General features: G+C 35.9%; 3 protein-coding genes across 14 annotated transcripts; 2 read left to right on the top strand and 1 right to left on the bottom strand.

Moving 5' to 3' along the window:
- Window positions 1-704: 704 nt before the first annotated feature.
- On the bottom strand, window positions 705-2,042 carry LOC143209045 (transmembrane protein 42). The gene is made up of 3 exons (XM_076424195.1): window positions 1,256-2,042; window positions 1,025-1,171; window positions 705-941 (listed from the first exon to the last, which is right to left on the bottom strand). Exons 1-3 carry the CDS (start codon window positions 1,442-1,444, stop codon window positions 801-803), a joined length of 477 nt encoding a protein of 158 aa, XP_076280310.1. The 5' UTR covers window positions 1,445-2,042; the 3' UTR covers window positions 705-800.
- Window positions 2,043-2,204: 162 nt separating this feature from the next.
- On the top strand, window positions 2,205-9,876 carry Mypt-75d (Myosin phosphatase targeting subunit 75D). Of its 6 annotated transcripts, none has more exons than XR_013009032.1 (10): window positions 2,206-2,605; window positions 3,697-3,960; window positions 4,045-4,347; window positions 4,423-4,565; window positions 4,644-4,769; window positions 4,852-4,927; window positions 5,009-5,226; window positions 5,309-5,480; window positions 8,155-9,613; window positions 9,791-9,876. XR_013009032.1 is itself a non-coding variant. In XM_076424177.1 (10 exons), exons 3-10 carry the CDS (start codon window positions 3,732-3,734, stop codon window positions 8,460-8,462), a joined length of 1,575 nt encoding a protein of 524 aa, XP_076280292.1. In that variant the 5' UTR covers window positions 2,206-2,390; window positions 2,472-2,605; window positions 3,697-3,731; the 3' UTR covers window positions 8,463-9,876. The 6 variants fall into 6 exon arrangements, 5 of the variants coding, with proteins under 5 accessions (XP_076280293.1, XP_076280292.1, XP_076280298.1 ...); XM_076424177.1 differs by having other exon boundaries at window positions 2,206-2,390; window positions 2,472-2,605; window positions 8,155-9,876; XM_076424178.1 differs by having other exon boundaries at window positions 2,205-2,605; window positions 3,694-3,960; window positions 8,155-9,876.
- Window positions 9,877-10,124: 248 nt separating this feature from the next.
- Window positions 10,125-15,515, top strand: Msra (methionine sulfoxide reductase A). 7 transcript variants are annotated; one of them, XM_076424188.1, is made up of 6 exons: window positions 11,561-11,700; window positions 12,463-12,642; window positions 13,347-13,513; window positions 13,591-13,711; window positions 13,780-13,916; window positions 15,131-15,515. In XM_076424188.1, exons 2-6 carry the CDS (start codon window positions 12,571-12,573, stop codon window positions 15,366-15,368), a joined length of 735 nt encoding a protein of 244 aa, XP_076280303.1. In that variant the 5' UTR covers window positions 11,561-11,700; window positions 12,463-12,570; the 3' UTR covers window positions 15,369-15,515. The 7 variants fall into 7 exon arrangements, with proteins under 7 accessions (XP_076280304.1, XP_076280305.1, XP_076280308.1 ...); XM_076424194.1 differs by lacking the exon at window positions 12,463-12,642 and adding an exon at window positions 12,968-13,062 and having other exon boundaries at window positions 11,668-11,700; XM_076424189.1 differs by lacking the exons at window positions 11,561-11,700; window positions 12,463-12,642 and adding an exon at window positions 10,125-10,895.
- Window positions 15,516-15,547: the final 32 nt, after the last annotated feature.

Raw genomic sequence — 15,547 nt, forward strand, 5'->3', positions numbered from 1 at the left:
GAACGATTTTTGAAAAACGGGCGGCAATCGTTAATGTTCCCTGAGGTATTTAATAAAGTATTTCGTAATAGGTAATAAAGAATATTATATTATTGTTTATGTACGTTCCTGTAGATTGGAACTTGTTACACTTCAATAAATCAATTTGAACGTGGTTTGAGTTTTTTATGTACGTATAGCAGGAGTACGTCTCGCAATTATAATTAAAGTATTAAGTATTAACGTGATTAATCATCTAAACGATGCATTAGTAAAATGAAAGCGTACAAGATAGGTCTATCAGAGGAACTTACGGAGGATTTTAAGCTTACATCTGTAAAAAAGGATTTGAATAGTCTGTGTGTCGAAGGAAATAGGGCGGAAGAATCTTCCATTCTTTTTCTCTCAGTGTCTCTTATCCGGCACTATTACAAGCACATATACGCAGATCCACTTTGCACTCTAAAACAAGTGCCACTCGAGATCTCTTTCTATGCCCGCTTCTCCGTCTTTCTTTTCGTATTTCTCGCACTCATTACTTTCCTCGAGAGGAACGAAGAGAAATAATAATAGAGAGTGCATTAACGTAAAAGAGACGACAGAAGGTAGCAATATGAGACAATATTGAAAGTTCATTTTTTTTTAGGTTATTGCTCGCTCAAATGTTGTTTCAATTTTTGTATTTGTAGAAAAAGGAAAAGATTAGAATAATTTCGGTCAAATAAATTCGATCAATGATAGTTTGTTTATTTAATTTCATCTACGCTGTAATCAACATTAAATTGCTGCACATTTGCACAGTTTCAAGATGATGTTCCGATCTATTTTTGTTTCAATCTCTCCGTAGAATCAGTTTTCGCTGGAACACGACTGATGAAAAATAAACCCGAAATAACTAACAATATGCCGCACCACCAGATAATCGACGTGGATTCGTTAAAAATCAAGAAACCAGCTAGCGCCTTTGAACACAATAAGAAATACGAATATGAAATATAAAAATAGATTTTTTTTTAATATTATTCCGGTGTTTTGATAGAATTACCGAACAAACGTAGCTAGTGGCGGAACTGGCAATTGTACATGGTAAGGAAGATCCGCTTGCATTCAGCGCTTTCACGAAAAATGTACAACCAATTGTATTACTCGATATCATCAGTGCCAAGAGGATGCCTTTCAGAACTAATCCAATCTTGTTTAGAAAAAGATATACACAGTTATCATATATAATACCAGCTGATAATACTGTATCAGCAAAAAACTGTGCAGTATTTACCACGGAATCCATTCCAATATTTCCAGCAAGTTTACCCAACAGGCTTCCAACGGTTGCAAAAACTCCAGCGACAACGGCTAAACGAACTTTCGATTCTTGTTGTTTCTCATTTGTCGATGTTGTTGCAGAAGATGCGTCAATTTCGTTCGACGACAATGAAGAAGAATCCGTCTCCAATTTACGCCGCATTATTAAAAATTATAGAAAAGAATACTCTGTGTTGATCAATACATTCTATCTAAAATAACAATTGGTAACAAGGATTTTTGTCACTAAATTTTACCAATAAATAATGATACATTCTTCTCCGATGATACACCCTGTATATATAATCTACGAACTAAATACATATAGTAGAAACGAAGTGTAGCATCCTATACCTTGTTCGCAATGCTACTTTATGGCGGGAATATTGAAGTTATATTTTCATAACGAAATGATATTCTTCAGATTTGATTATTTAATAGTGTAATTATGAAATAATTATAATAAACATATTTAACTTTAGTTTTTTTTTTTAAAAACGTGTATATTTTTCTTGACTTTCGTTCAAAAAGTTTCATAAATATATTTTACTAAAAATTTATCATATTAGCCAAATGTAATCGAAAGTATGCGAACGTGTATGCGAGATGGTACGATAAGTTGGATTTAAAGATTCGGTGATTAAATAAATTAACGTAAGTCTGCTTACAGAAGAAAGTTAAGATAACAGTAATAATACAAAGACAGGCAGAGATATCTGATGTTCCGGTAATGTGTGGAATTTTAGGTATCGAGTAGACGATACTTCGGCGTGCAGAGTAAATAGACGGATAAATGTTGTGCGGAAGATAAAATTGTTGCGTAGCGCACGCTATTGCACGGGGACAGGCCGTGTAATTTAAAAAAAGTCGAAATTAGCGCGCGGTGAAGGGCAATACGCGAATGATTTTCTCCAGGTAGTTTAAAAATGGCGACTGACAGGTACGCGTTTCCTCGCGTGCACGGTGCCGCGATAAGGCCAGAAGCGATGTGATTTACGTGAATCCACAGCCGGGAGGTTCGCTCAGCCTCTTCGATCGAATTTGATTCAGTGAGGACGTTCTAACGGGAAAATCACGCAAATTATGTTACGATTTTGTCGATCAATACGGTGACTTTCTCTCGGCTACGTTGTACTCGCGAGTTTCAGCTCGACTTCCCTCGACTCAACCCGACACGACTAAATTTTCAGCATTCCTCTCGGCGGTTTTCCGAGCGAACGAAAAACGAAAGAAAAATAATCGAACGAATGAACGAACGCGCGAACTACCGCATTCCATTGGGTCGTGAACGAATAAGTGACCGAAGAAACGATCGCCTGCCGATGTGAGTATTTAGATATGTGATTTGACATCCGCCAGTCCTAGACGTCTTTTACACCTGCATTTACTCTCGATTTACCATCATCGAGTGGCAAACATGTCCATGCTTCCGTTTCTCTATTTCACTTCTTCGCTATGATCTCATCTCCTCTCTTTCAGTTTTTATCTGTATTATTTTCCCTCTTCACGTGAGAGCCCGTATCAATGTTTATTTTTTGTTCACGCATTCACAAATCAGATACAGAAAGCAAAGAATGAGTGCAAAACAGTCGTTCGGTGTAATTTGTTTGCATATGTCATCTTCTTTATGTGCAGATTTTTCTTTTTTAAATTGTATAGTTCTTAATAAGAAATTTATGGTATGTTACGCATTAGATCAATTAAGATTGGAATTATACGCTATTATTTTGTAACTTAGTTCTTATTAATTAGCGTAATCTTTTCTTCTTATCGCTTCCAAAGTAATTATGTAATGTATTTACTTTTATCATGTATGTATATTGTAAAATTATCTTTTGTAACAAAAGATTATAAATTTTTACATTATATTATTTGGTATCTTTCCGATAGTATATTTTTGTTTAAAAGACCTTTTCTTTAAATAGCTCTTTCAGAATTGCCAAGTACATGAATACGAACATTTTTTAAATTATTTACAAGTAACTATTAGAGTACATTTGTACATTTCGTATGACACAATGGTTTCGAACAAGCATTTTAGAACATTTCTGCAAATATTGTACATTTACTCGTTTGAGTACTTGATAAGTATGATAGAGTTCTGGATAAAGGTACACGTATCGCTTCTATCGAATACACAATGAAACAATTGCCAATTTCATACAGGTTGTCGAATCTGAAAGAGCAAATCTTGATATTATCTCAAAACGATGACTAATGTTTATCACAAAATTTTCACGTACCTTAGAATAAATTCATGGCTTTGTGAGTGTAAAGGTAAATTGTTTAGCTTCCGAATCCCTTAAATTCCATAGTATTCCTCTTACTATTACTTCTCCGCTGTATCGAATATACAAGTACAAGACAATACCGAATTATGTCACTGGAATGAAGTATAATCTATTTTTTGAGTAGGTAAATACAGCAGCGAAAGTTATAAGCGTATAACCATGGAACATTCCGATTTGGTAGCAGAAATGGTGCATATAGAGAGATTAACGACGCAAGAACGGCTGCATTTGGCTCGACACAGGAGGCTTCAGCAGTTGAAAGTATGGCGTCAGCGTGAAAAAGAATGGCTACGACATCAAACCAGGCATCCGAGCAACAAACGTCATATATTCTTTAACGACAGTGTTATGCTTTTAGAAGCAGCGGCGAGAAATGATATCGACGAAGGTGATAATATATATTTAATCGATTTTGTCGAATATGTGCTACCATTATAAGCATCTTTTACTAACAAATGTCATGCGACTTCAGTGAGGCGACTTTTAAAGAAGGGAGTCAATCCAGATTCAACGAACGAAGATGGACTTACAGCGTTACATCAGTGTTGTATAGATGATAACGAAGAAATGATGAAACTGTTAATTGAATTTGGATCTAACGTTAACGCGGAAGACAGTGAAAAATGGACTCCGCTACATGCTGCTGCTACTTGTGGTCACCTACATTTAGTTAAATACCTTATCGCCAGAGGTGCTAATCTATTAGCAGTCAATGCCGATGGTAATATGCCTTACGATATTTGCGAAGATGAAAAAACGTTGGACTGTATCGAAGGTAAAAAGATTATTTTTACAAATGTAAAAATTAGAGAGGAGGGTTTCATAAGTTATATCTATTTGTGTAATTTAGGGGAAATGGCAAGATGGGGAGTAACTCAAGAATTGATAGATGAAACAAGAGCTTCGATAGAAGTTCAAATGTTGAGAGACTTGCAGCATGTAGCTTCTTTAGGTGGCGATCTTGAGTATAAGGATCACCAAGGTGCTACTCCAGTGAGTATTCAAGTTTATTATAATTGTCTAGACATCAATTATCAACCATTTGAATACAAAACCTTTCTCGAATTCTAGCTTCATATTGCAGCTGCCAATGGTTACTTAAGGGTAGTAGAATTTCTTTTGGATCAACATGTTGCGACAGACGTAGAAGATAACGACAAATGGCAACCCGTGCATGCAGCTGCGTGTTGGGGACATGTAAGGAAGAAAACTATTCGACAAATTAATTTATGTGTGTGTGCTGAAATAATTCTTTTCTAAACTTATTATTCCATTTCAGCTAGAAGTTCTCGAGTTACTAGTGCAAAATGGAGCAGACTTAAATGCAAAAAATAAACACGATGAAACTCCAGCGGGTAACGTTTTGATAAAGTACTCCTTATATTTAATAATGCAAAGTGAGTAACCGACTAATATATTACATATAATTTTTGTAGATATTTGCGAAGACTCGGAGATAAGAGAGAGGATAGTAGAACTTAAAACGGAACAAGAGAGTAAACGGTTGCGAGAAGCACAAGGTAGAAGAGTACGCAGATCTCAAAGTATAAATACACGTACGCAAAGTGTGAGGCGAACTTCGATTAGAGACAAAGTTTTGACGACCAAGAAAGACGCTCAAGAAGAAGCTCGGCTCAGATTACAAGCGCAACAGGCAAGAAATTTTCAATACTTATTTGTATTTCTTAGCCTATACCAAAAATGAATAGTATCGAATAATAATGACTATGCTTTAGACATACGGTGTCAGTACGACTGCGAATGTGCCTCAAACGGAAAATGACATAATTGCACGAGAAAATTCAAGTAGCGAAATAGATTCTAATGTCCCACCAATGGCAGTACGAAAAGCTCCCGAGGGGAAAGATAACGAATCTTTTCTTCACGAAGACGTCGATAAAGAATCAGGTATATTCCAAAATATGTTACACTCGCATCGGTTATGGTTAAGTAGAATCCTCTAGTAAATGGTAGCTTTTTGCATAAAATCTATCATGGAATACCTAATGTGTCATGTCTATTAACACTGTGCGTTCGTAACGCATAACTGGACCTTGGTAACGTGGCGTAATAATTGCAATTTAATCATGTAAAGCGCGCGTGTGATCTTAAAATAAAATACTCATTTATCGTTATTAGAGAAATATTAGAGAAAACGTTCTAAAGAAATTCGGATATTTTATTACTCAGGGTGATTCTGCATTACTATAGTAGCGTAGGCAAAGTAGTGCAGTAGTATTATTTTTCTGATAAATCGTCAAGCAAAAATGTTGATCATTGATCATTTATCAGCCGTTTCTGCTTTCTGTTGTTACTGCGTCGTGCTCCTGAATAATTGCGAGGTCAGTTTTCTATGTCACATTTCTATTCCTTTGAACGTACTTTTGAATGCAGCGTTTACATTACTTTCAAACTTCACACATTTATCGTATGTTTCGAGATATTGATTCATACATACATGTTGGACCATCTGTATGTTGTGTGCATACATAATGTATTTTCCTCTTTGAGAATAGTTTTCTGATATGGAGACTTCAATATTGAGACATCGAGTTGTTTGTGCCAAGGGTTGCGTTGTACTCGCTTTTCTCTTAGCACTATTTTTTCCAAATATATTGATTAGCGTTTAGCAGAGCTTATTGACTGCTACGTGTGAGAAAGCATTGCGATAAGTTTCATTAAAACGGAGTTTTTGTAACGTGGTTTTTGTACTTTACAACATTTCAGAATAATCGAACTTTAACGCACATCTACATCATACAAGTACCATTTTTCAAGTATATGAGTAGAATTAGGACAACTCTTGCATACAGTTCGAATATCTTCCCCCGCGTTAAATTTTCGAAGTAATCAAATAATTAGCAATGTAGTACTCTATGATAATGGAATTTTTAATTTTTCATTCCGGAGTCAAAAGATCGGATAAAATTTGGACTACATTGCCGTACAGTCGTAATCAATATTCAACGAGCACTTCACGTATACTTACTACATATCATAATAAAGAATGTTAATGAAATGAAAAACTATGTCGCGTATGAAACATATCGAACAAATCTAATATTTATGTTAGGTCTGCAGAGAAGTTCTATCATTTACGAATTCATTTAAAATTCCTTTATGCTGCAGTCATTATACTTTCTATAATTCAAACGATTCTTTAAATTGTATTTTAGAGAAAACATCTCTTGCTTCAAAATTCATTTCATCCTAAAGTTGTGATTATATGGCGTATTAATTGTTACGATACTTACACAATTAAAAAATGACGAAAGACGATACAACTACTTCGCAGGCTTAACGTGTTGGTTGCGCTAACGACGAACTGTATTCATTCATTGTTAGTTCCTTACTCGCGCAATGTGTCTTCCTGTCTTTTAGTTTTATCTCTAAACGATAACATCGTTACGAGGTCAGTTGTGTCACCGTATTGAATAATTTCACGTTGTTAATATTTACCATACAATCATTGCATTGATACAAAGTCCACATCAAATCGATCAGATTGATTCAACATTTTTAATGTCAATTAAATCTTTCTTAATTGAAGACTAGAAAATAATATAATTTAAGTGATTTGTACTTAATTTTACGAGTTAGTGTGATAACAGCTGACTTAAACTTTTGTATGCTATGGACAACTAAATTTGTAAACTTTAGATAAGCAAGTTTAGTTTATTATCGTTAGAAAGTTTGATGAAAAGTATAATTGTTAAAGCACATTCATATTGAATCTGTCGTTAATTTGCTACTTTTAAAAATGTTTCTTAGTCCGTTACATTGTACTATTTATAATTCTCATTGTTATGTTTTAATAAATTTTATGTGAGTTAAATTGGTAAAATATGTGGTTGATTTGAGATGGTATTAATCTATTATAATATGAAAAGTATATTGTTTGAACATCGACACAGAATGATATTATTTTATACTTCGAGGAGATACGAAGTAAGTGATTTCAATGTTCCAGAGAATTCGACTGTTGTGTATGCTTTATATATATATATGTATATATATATGTATATTTTTCTACATGCAAGGAGTTCGCTACATACAAACATCAGATTCTAAATTAAATCTTCTGCTTCGACCGAATGTGCATTTCAACTTAAAGCCCCAGCAGATTTACATTATAATCTGACAAAGGAGATAGATAGAGATTATTAATTTTTTCGGAATAAAGGGATAGACCAGATTGTTAAAAATTCCTTATCCTTTCTTCCGGAAGCAAAAGAATTGGAAAAGTTGTTGGTAAATAGGTGTAATGACTCGCTAATGGAAAATAGAAGGTGATGGTGATGTTCATGTAGGTACATGTAGTATATAGAAATACATTCATGATACTCTCTTTTGCAATGTTATTAACGCTTTTATATCGCTAAAGCATGTAACGCTTGGCGGCGCATGGCCACTAGTTAATACTAGCCGAGTTTTTGTTCGAAGTACCGTTTCAGTGTGTAAAAAGGGGGATTAGGTGGAGGGTTACACGAGGTGAAAGATGACAAGCGAGAAGGGAAAGAAATTTCGCGCGTACCACACGAAGAAGGGAAGTAGCGTTGGATTGACATGTTTGCCTCGGTAGTGACAGGATCAGACCCACCGATCGGTAATCAGCAGTCGATCTACACTCCGGACCGTGACACCAATGGCAAGATCAACATACATGTGTCGGTAGTTTTTGTCAAATCGTTGTCGGATTTGAAGAAACAAAGGGCGCAGAATCGACACATATCTACCGGTTCGATAGACGCCAATGGAAACGGTATTCCTGTATCGTCCATCGCCAATTCCGAACTCAACACTGGCGGCGACTTTCAACGCTTCACCGGAAACACCAGCGACATTGTGGGTGACAATCATTCTGAAAAAAACTGTTGCACCGTTATGTAACTATTTTCTTACTTCTGCATCCATTGTCGCTGCATCTGATTTCTTTCGTTTTCGAGTTTTTATTCTTACCAGCTTCCGCTATTGTAAACTCGACACCGGCGCGGCGTGTCCTTCCCACAAGAACAAAAGATAAACAATGCTCGATAATTGTACAAAACTGATCACGAAGTTTCTCTCGAATATGGTGCAAAACAGCACGTGTCGATTTTTTAAGTATTCTCAAAATACTTACCGAAGTGTTTTCTTACCTGCCGATTATATTTCTGCGAACTGCTCGTACGACTTATCAAACAAAGACGCGTGGATTTCGCTCGCGGATTCGGGATTCGATTATAGATTCTCATGTTTTTATACTTAAACAAGTATTTAAGTATCAACCGCAATATGAGAATTCATTTTAATGGAATTCAAAAAGGTTCATTTTGAATTTGTACAGAGTTTTATTTATTCCCGCGTAAAATAGTGTATATTTCGAACAATAATTGAAAATTGTATATTTCGCAAAATGTGTCATTGCGACTAATATGTATGATACCGTATTAAGTATTTCTCGCGTTTTTTATAAAATGTTATACATATATGATATTTTTTATATTAATTAGGTATATCTCTGTATTTCTAGGCATACCGTAATTTGTACATTTTTTCTTGTATGCCGTTACTTTGAACACCGTATGTCCTATTTTCTCCCTTTCAAATATATTATAAATCCTCCGGTAAATTACATAGTTAAAATTTATACCCTACATATACATATAGTAATCTATTAGTACACTTCGAAATATTCATTTATTGAGATTATTGTTAAAACCTCGATCATATTGTGTCGACAATATTGTGTTTTATATTTTTACAATTTCGTTTAGAAGAAAAGATAAACAAAGAAATTTTATCGTAAGCAAGCAAGTCGTGCTACTTCGTTCTGTTTTAATGCGTTGGCAATAAAATAATATTTAGCAACGAGACGTTTCGTTATTTGAAAATCCCAATCGATAGTTCAAAATTTACTTCGCCGTTGATTGGCGGAGGGCGCAGAAGCGACACCGATCACGTGGCCACAGTAGTAAAGGATAGGTCAAATTTTCGAAGGAAGCTCTAGTTTGATGTACGAGGAAAACAGTAAATAAATAAACTTTATCAATTTTCTACAGGTTAGTTATCGTTAGCGTCGACTTTATAAAAAGTGGTTTCGTATTGTACATATCACAGTTTTCTATGACAAGTCCGAGAAGTATACGTTAAACGGGTGTATGATTTACGCGGTTTTCACTGTGTGTATACACGCTGTCTTATTGGAATGTTGATGAATGAATGAATTTCTTTTTCAGAATGTTCGTAATTGTACAAATGTTCATATCGACCATGATACGGCCAAAATTTGACCTCTTTCGACGTAGCAGCGTGATCGGGATCAGATATTACTGTACGGTACGTTATTATTATTGTTCACATTGCTAAATAGATTAGATTCATCGTGTTACGAAATCATTTGCTTCGATTCCACCGAATGACTACAGATACTCGAGTATTAATAATTGATGTGCTCTGATCGTAATTGTATAACATCAGAGTATCGACCGTATACACCGGATATATGTGGAGTGGAGCAGTAGAGTGCAGAAGATGCGGTAGTAAGTAACTGTTTAGTAACCTCCGTACGCGACGGATGTCGCGATATGCCGCCCTTTTCGAATCGCGAATGACCGACCACTGAGCTTAGCGTCCAGAGTTGAGAGATTACATCAGTCGGTCCAATAATTGTTATCTAGTTTAACGGATACATCCTGCCTCTAGTTTCTGATGCAACATACATGGAGCATTTATCGGACTCTGTCTAAATTGACAATCAAAGCAGTTTATTTGTACACATGTAATAGAGGTTAACACTAAACCTACCATCACCGGTCGAGAGATCGCCGGTTTCAGATTTTTTATTTTACTATTATTGCTGTCTTTAGTAGAGCATGTATTACAATTGGTAATTTTTATAAACTTTGATTTTCAGTTTGTACACTGTGTGTACAGTCGCTCATTGTCAAAATTATACGAAGCACAACGTCAAAAATGTATGAATACTTACAGGATATAAGGATTTTCGAAATGCTTGAAAACGATTGCGGATTGAGAACATTACGTACGAAATACATGTGTGGTGATTGAACATGGGAAAATCATTGAACAAACGGGGTTGGTAGATTAAAATTTGTCGAGGGAGAATCGTCAAATGGCTTACTCGAATATTTTCAATCGCGGAGTACTAAATCGAGAATATTTTATGGAGGCATTGATCGAAAACATACGTCAAGAGTCGCATAAGTATGTTTACTATAGAAAGCACGAAAATCAATTGAAAGCGGCAATATAGCCGACATGGGGCAGCAGTCGACCAAATTTCCTCGTAAAGTGAGCTCGATCAATGCCACGCAGATCGCAGTAAGTCTTAAAATACCGTCATCATGTTTTTCAAACGTGTATTGTATAATTATTTTATACAATTTCGATTTTACTGTTGGCATTGATGTTTCTTTATTGTAGCAAAGAATGATATTTAATTTTTTATTCTGTTTATAGATAATGAGCGTATCAGAAATTATTAATACATTTTCTATCAAAATTCGTTTGATTTTGCATGTATTATTTTTACTGGAAGCGATTGTGTATATATATGCACATTATCTTCATCGCGTTTGCCGCAATGTCATCGGAAAGGTCGTCTGAATTAACGACCTTGATACTGGCCGAAATTTCATAGGGGCACCTGTCTTGCCTTGAGAGGAAAGCGTATGAGGATCGTGTAAACCAGTGTAAACACTAACACGCGAGCGTAACACGAGCGTAACGTTTTACCGTTATAGTGAATACTTCGTGGTGTCGCAAGCGCGTGTCCCGCTATCGGTCCATGAGCCATTATTGGGTATTGTGCGAGGTGTAAATAGAAATACTAAACCAATCGGGACGGTGAATTAAATCAAAGTTTCGCACGTGTCGGGAATAATAGAATGAAAATGATGTACGAGGAACGAGTAGTGGTGGCTGGTGCAGCGAAGTAGGGACAAACGGAGGAGAGGAGGGACAGAGTAGATAAAAAGTAGCCCGACTGGAACACGCGGTAGTTTCTTGTGTTGTTGCCATCACGAATCAGACGCTTTCTATTGAGTTCGAGCTTCGTTTCATTTTAATAGTTCTTTTATTTCACTTGTTCCTATTTTTCAATACGATTGCTTTATTCTAATTTAAGGTAAACATTACTTTTGAACATCATTCAAACTTTGTTAATCGCGATCATTTCAAAATAAGCATCGTCGTACAATATGAATTTTATTATAGAGATATGTTCATTTTCACATTAATTCATTACATATATCAGTACATACATTACATTGAACAAAGCAACTAGAACAAAGAAGTGTCGCATTTCTTCTAAAATTGTATTTTTGATTTTTCGAGTCGACGAGAATATTAGAGTTTTACTGAAACTGAATGAGTGTGTGAAAATATGTGTTTGGCGTGTTGTACCGCGTTTAAAAAAATTGTTTAAAGTTATACTTATACATTTTTTTTTTAAATTTGATTTTTCATTTCAAGAGCTAAGAAAACTCTCAAATTTCGTGATAATACATACGTGGAGCATCCTGTATGCTGAGATGCTAATGCAATATAAAGAACTGGGTGAACGTTCGTTGTTCAAGTACATCGAAGTAGACGAATAGCATTTTAAACGCTTCGTAAGATTGACAGCCTTCTAAAGATATTTCTTTTCGAAAACTTTTCTTGTATAAGAAACATCAGATGGGGAATCAATTATTTACAAATTAGAAAGTTTTTATATTTTAATTTACAAATTCGTTTTTAAATTAAAGAAAGAATTCGTGAAAAATGTTCCTTTACGTAATTGTATAAGAGACGCGAAATTTTAAAAGAATTTGATCGAAAAGGAAAAAATCAAGGAGATCAGGTTGTACAGTTCACTTTGAATATTTCGTCTTGCTTTCTTTTGTAGGCGGATCGAACCTGAACCTTGTACATATACATCCGGCGTCCTAAAGGGACGGGAATTAAGATCATTCTTTCACAAAATTCATAAACTGCGAAGGAAAACCCATTAATCATGTTAGATTCGGTTGCTGCCAAAATCCTTGCAATTATTCCGTGCATTATCCTTATTTTGAACGTGAAAGAGGTAAACGTTGCTCATTTTCAAAAGTATAGAAATCTATAATAATTAGATAGGTGCACTGATTATTTCATCCGCACTGGAAACATCATTTTAATATCATTCTTAATAAATAATGAATAGCAGAGTTTCCAATTGTTAAACAGAACATAATTTCAATGCTTCGAACATTAATGAACTTTTAAAACTGATTATATTACACTATCTGTACAAAGGTTTACAAAGATTTTTTTGTTAATTTGCAAATAAAATGACTATTTAACTTTTTTTGCTGCTACTGACGCACACGTTGTTGCCGAGTCATGCTTAAATTGGTAATATTACATTGCAGAGATAGTCATCTGGCGATGTCATTCACTCATTCTTAATTGTTCAACGGAAATAACGATAACGAAACTATTTACACAGTGTAAAGATAAAAAATACGTATGTAAAATTGCAGATAGCAAAAGCGTGGAAGAAACACTGTGTTCTACAATGGAGAATTTAATACATTTTGTGTCGTATCGTTCTCAACGTAACCGTTACTTAGCAGGTTTCCCACGCGATTTATCGGATCGAAATAATATCTCAATGACGCCAAAATTGCCTTAATACCATTACTGTTTCGCTATCGACTATCAGCTATTTCTATGACGCAGCGTTTCGTAACATTTTTGCGATTATCTTATAACGATCTTCATGTTCTAATATCTTGATTTTTTAATTAGTCGAACAAAATGCCTGGCCAGCTAGAAGAGATTCAAACGAAGCGAGCTACGTTCGGAATGGGCTGCTTCTGGGCAGGAGACTGCCTCTTTGGAGTTCTACCAGGTGTGATTAGAACTAGCGTAGGTTACGCTGGTGGACAAAAAGAATATCCAACTTATAGAAATATGTATGGTTTCATTTGAGTTTCGTTTCGAATTTTTTCTTCTGATGTTTCGATTTTATTTAACGCTTTTCCGATTGCAGGGGTGACCACACAGAGGTCGTTGATATCGAGTATAATCCCGACGTGATATCATACTCACAGTTGCTCTCGCTATTTTGGAAGAATCACGAATACGGTCTTACCACAAGGATCAAGAGACAGGTAGACGAATTGTTTTATGGACAAGGTCGCTAAAGAATCGTTCCCATCGCACTGTTTTAAAATTTCAGTACATGTCGTTGATTTTGTATCACGACGAGGAGCAGAAGTCATTGGGCGAGAAGTCGCGTGAACAAGAACAACACAAACATACAGGCCAAATCCTTACCGAAGTTAGAAAGTTTGAAAAATTCTACCCTGCTGAAGAGTAAGTTCCTATTTCCTGTAAATCAGGTCTGGGCGGCACATAGGAACTTTCGACCAAACTCGATTCAAAATCAAAGAACTTTCGATAGAAATGAGGTAGAGCGATGAAATTTTTTAAAAATTAAAGCTGAAACTTTGCAGAATATGGGAAAATAGGGAGATTATGGTACGAACGTTTTTCAACGTTGAGAAAATTCGTTAAACAGGTAGAATTTCAAGAAAATGTGGTTTCTCCAAAATCGATTTCTTGCAAAATTCTGAGGTCGTAGACAAATTTTGAGACCAGATTTGAAATCAGCGTGAAAAAAATCTACGGGAAATGATATATAGCATGTTAAAAAAAAATTTTCCGCGGGTAGTAACGGAGAAACCACATTTTCTTGAAATTGTGAAAATTTAACGAATATTCTCAAGGTTAAAAAACGTTCGTACCATAATCTCTCTATTTTTCCCATATTCTGCCAAGTTTCAGCTTTAATTTTTAAAAAATGTCATCGCTCTACCTCATTTCTATCGATAGTTCTTTGATTTTGAATCGAGATTGGTCGAAAGTTCCCACTGTGCGGCATAGGGGCCCCTCAAACGCCTGCTCCCCCCACCAACCTCTCTTTTATATTACGTTACCTTCGTAGTTTGCTCGCGATCAACTACCGAACATGTTGGAGCAGTGTCGCCAGATCAGGGGAACTGACTCGAATTCAGGGGAATACAGTTATCCCCACTCTGCCAGTGCCGGATTAGTCATGTGACATTGTGTCACATGCAGGACAGAGACGAAACGCGTCACGTGGGCGAATAGTGTTGTAGAAGGGGAAAGGTAGAGTGGGAGACAAGTCTCAATCTGGCGACCCTGTGTCAACTGTGGGCCGTGGGCCTGCTCGCGTCTCGCGTGCTCGCAGCAAGCGACGCGCGTCCTTTCTTCGTGGTACATAACGGCGCATGCTGGTGGGGGCAGCGGGCGCTATGGACGCTATGGTGCCTCAATTCAAACAAAACTAAATACCAAGACCGGTCCTGTATAATAACAAGTCGAAAGTTCTTAAAATCGCAACTGGAAACAATTGACCTTGAGTTAGCAAGTGCGGTACAGCTATTTATACATGCACGACGTGACAAATTTTGTTTAAACGACGGTTTCTCAATAAGTATTAATTTTATTTTAGCGTGGTTATTAGAAAATATATTTAGCATTTAATCTTTTATTCTTGTTTTTAGTTACCATCAAAAATATCGACTCAGACACCATGCGTGGTTAGTCGAAACGACCGGGCTCACTAACGACGACGTACTCCGGAATTCTCCTTTGGCTGCTAAGTTGAATGGTTACATAGCCGGTGCTGGAACAATCGAACAATTTCAGAAAGAATTACCAAAGCTTGGCTTGACCGAAAAAGCGACTCAGTATCTGCAAAAATATGTAATTGAAAATCAAGGGAATGGTTTGTACTGCTAGTTTAAATCAAGGGTATATTGTTTGCGAATTCTGCATATGAAACTCGTTATGTTCTCATCTCCCATACTTGTTATCGAATATGTTCCATCAGCAGGATATTCTACAATATGTACCGTCGTTTGTTTGTATACTCAATAATTTATAGATGCAGCAATATATGTATATTGAAGAGTGCTTAG

This window comes from Lasioglossum baleicum, chromosome 5 (genome assembly GCF_051020765.1).
Source record: "Lasioglossum baleicum chromosome 5, iyLasBale1, whole genome shotgun sequence".
NCBI classification, from domain to species: domain Eukaryota; kingdom Metazoa; phylum Arthropoda; class Insecta; order Hymenoptera; family Halictidae; genus Lasioglossum; species Lasioglossum baleicum.

Coding starts and splice junctions, on each gene's coding strand:
- LOC143209045 (XM_076424195.1), bottom strand. CDS start 1,444: ATGCGGCGTAAATTGGAGACGGATTCTTCTTCATTGTCGTCGAACGAA. Junction 1,172..1,255: donor ATATTGGAATGGATTCCGTG/GTAAATACTGCA, acceptor TTTCTAAACAAG/ATTGGATTAGTTCTGAAAGG. Junction 942..1,024: donor CCACTAGCTACGTTTGTTCG/GTAATTCTATCA, acceptor TTGTGTTCAAAG/GCGCTAGCTGGTTTCTTGAT.
- Mypt-75d (XM_076424178.1), top strand. CDS start 3,732: ATGGAACATTCCGATTTGGTAGCAGAAATGGTGCATATAGAGAGATTA. Junction 4,348..4,422: donor AACGTTGGACTGTATCGAAG/GTAAAAAGATTA, acceptor TGTGTAATTTAG/GGGAAATGGCAAGATGGGGA. Junction 5,481..8,154: donor AGACGTCGATAAAGAATCAG/GTATATTCCAAA, acceptor TTGCCTCGGTAG/TGACAGGATCAGACCCACCG.
- Msra (XM_076424188.1), top strand. CDS start 12,571: ATGTTAGATTCGGTTGCTGCCAAAATCCTTGCAATTATTCCGTGCATT. Junction 12,643..13,346: donor TTATTTTGAACGTGAAAGAG/GTAAACGTTGCT, acceptor TTTTTTAATTAG/TCGAACAAAATGCCTGGCCA. Junction 13,917..15,130: donor AAATTCTACCCTGCTGAAGA/GTAAGTTCCTAT, acceptor TCTTGTTTTTAG/TTACCATCAAAAATATCGAC.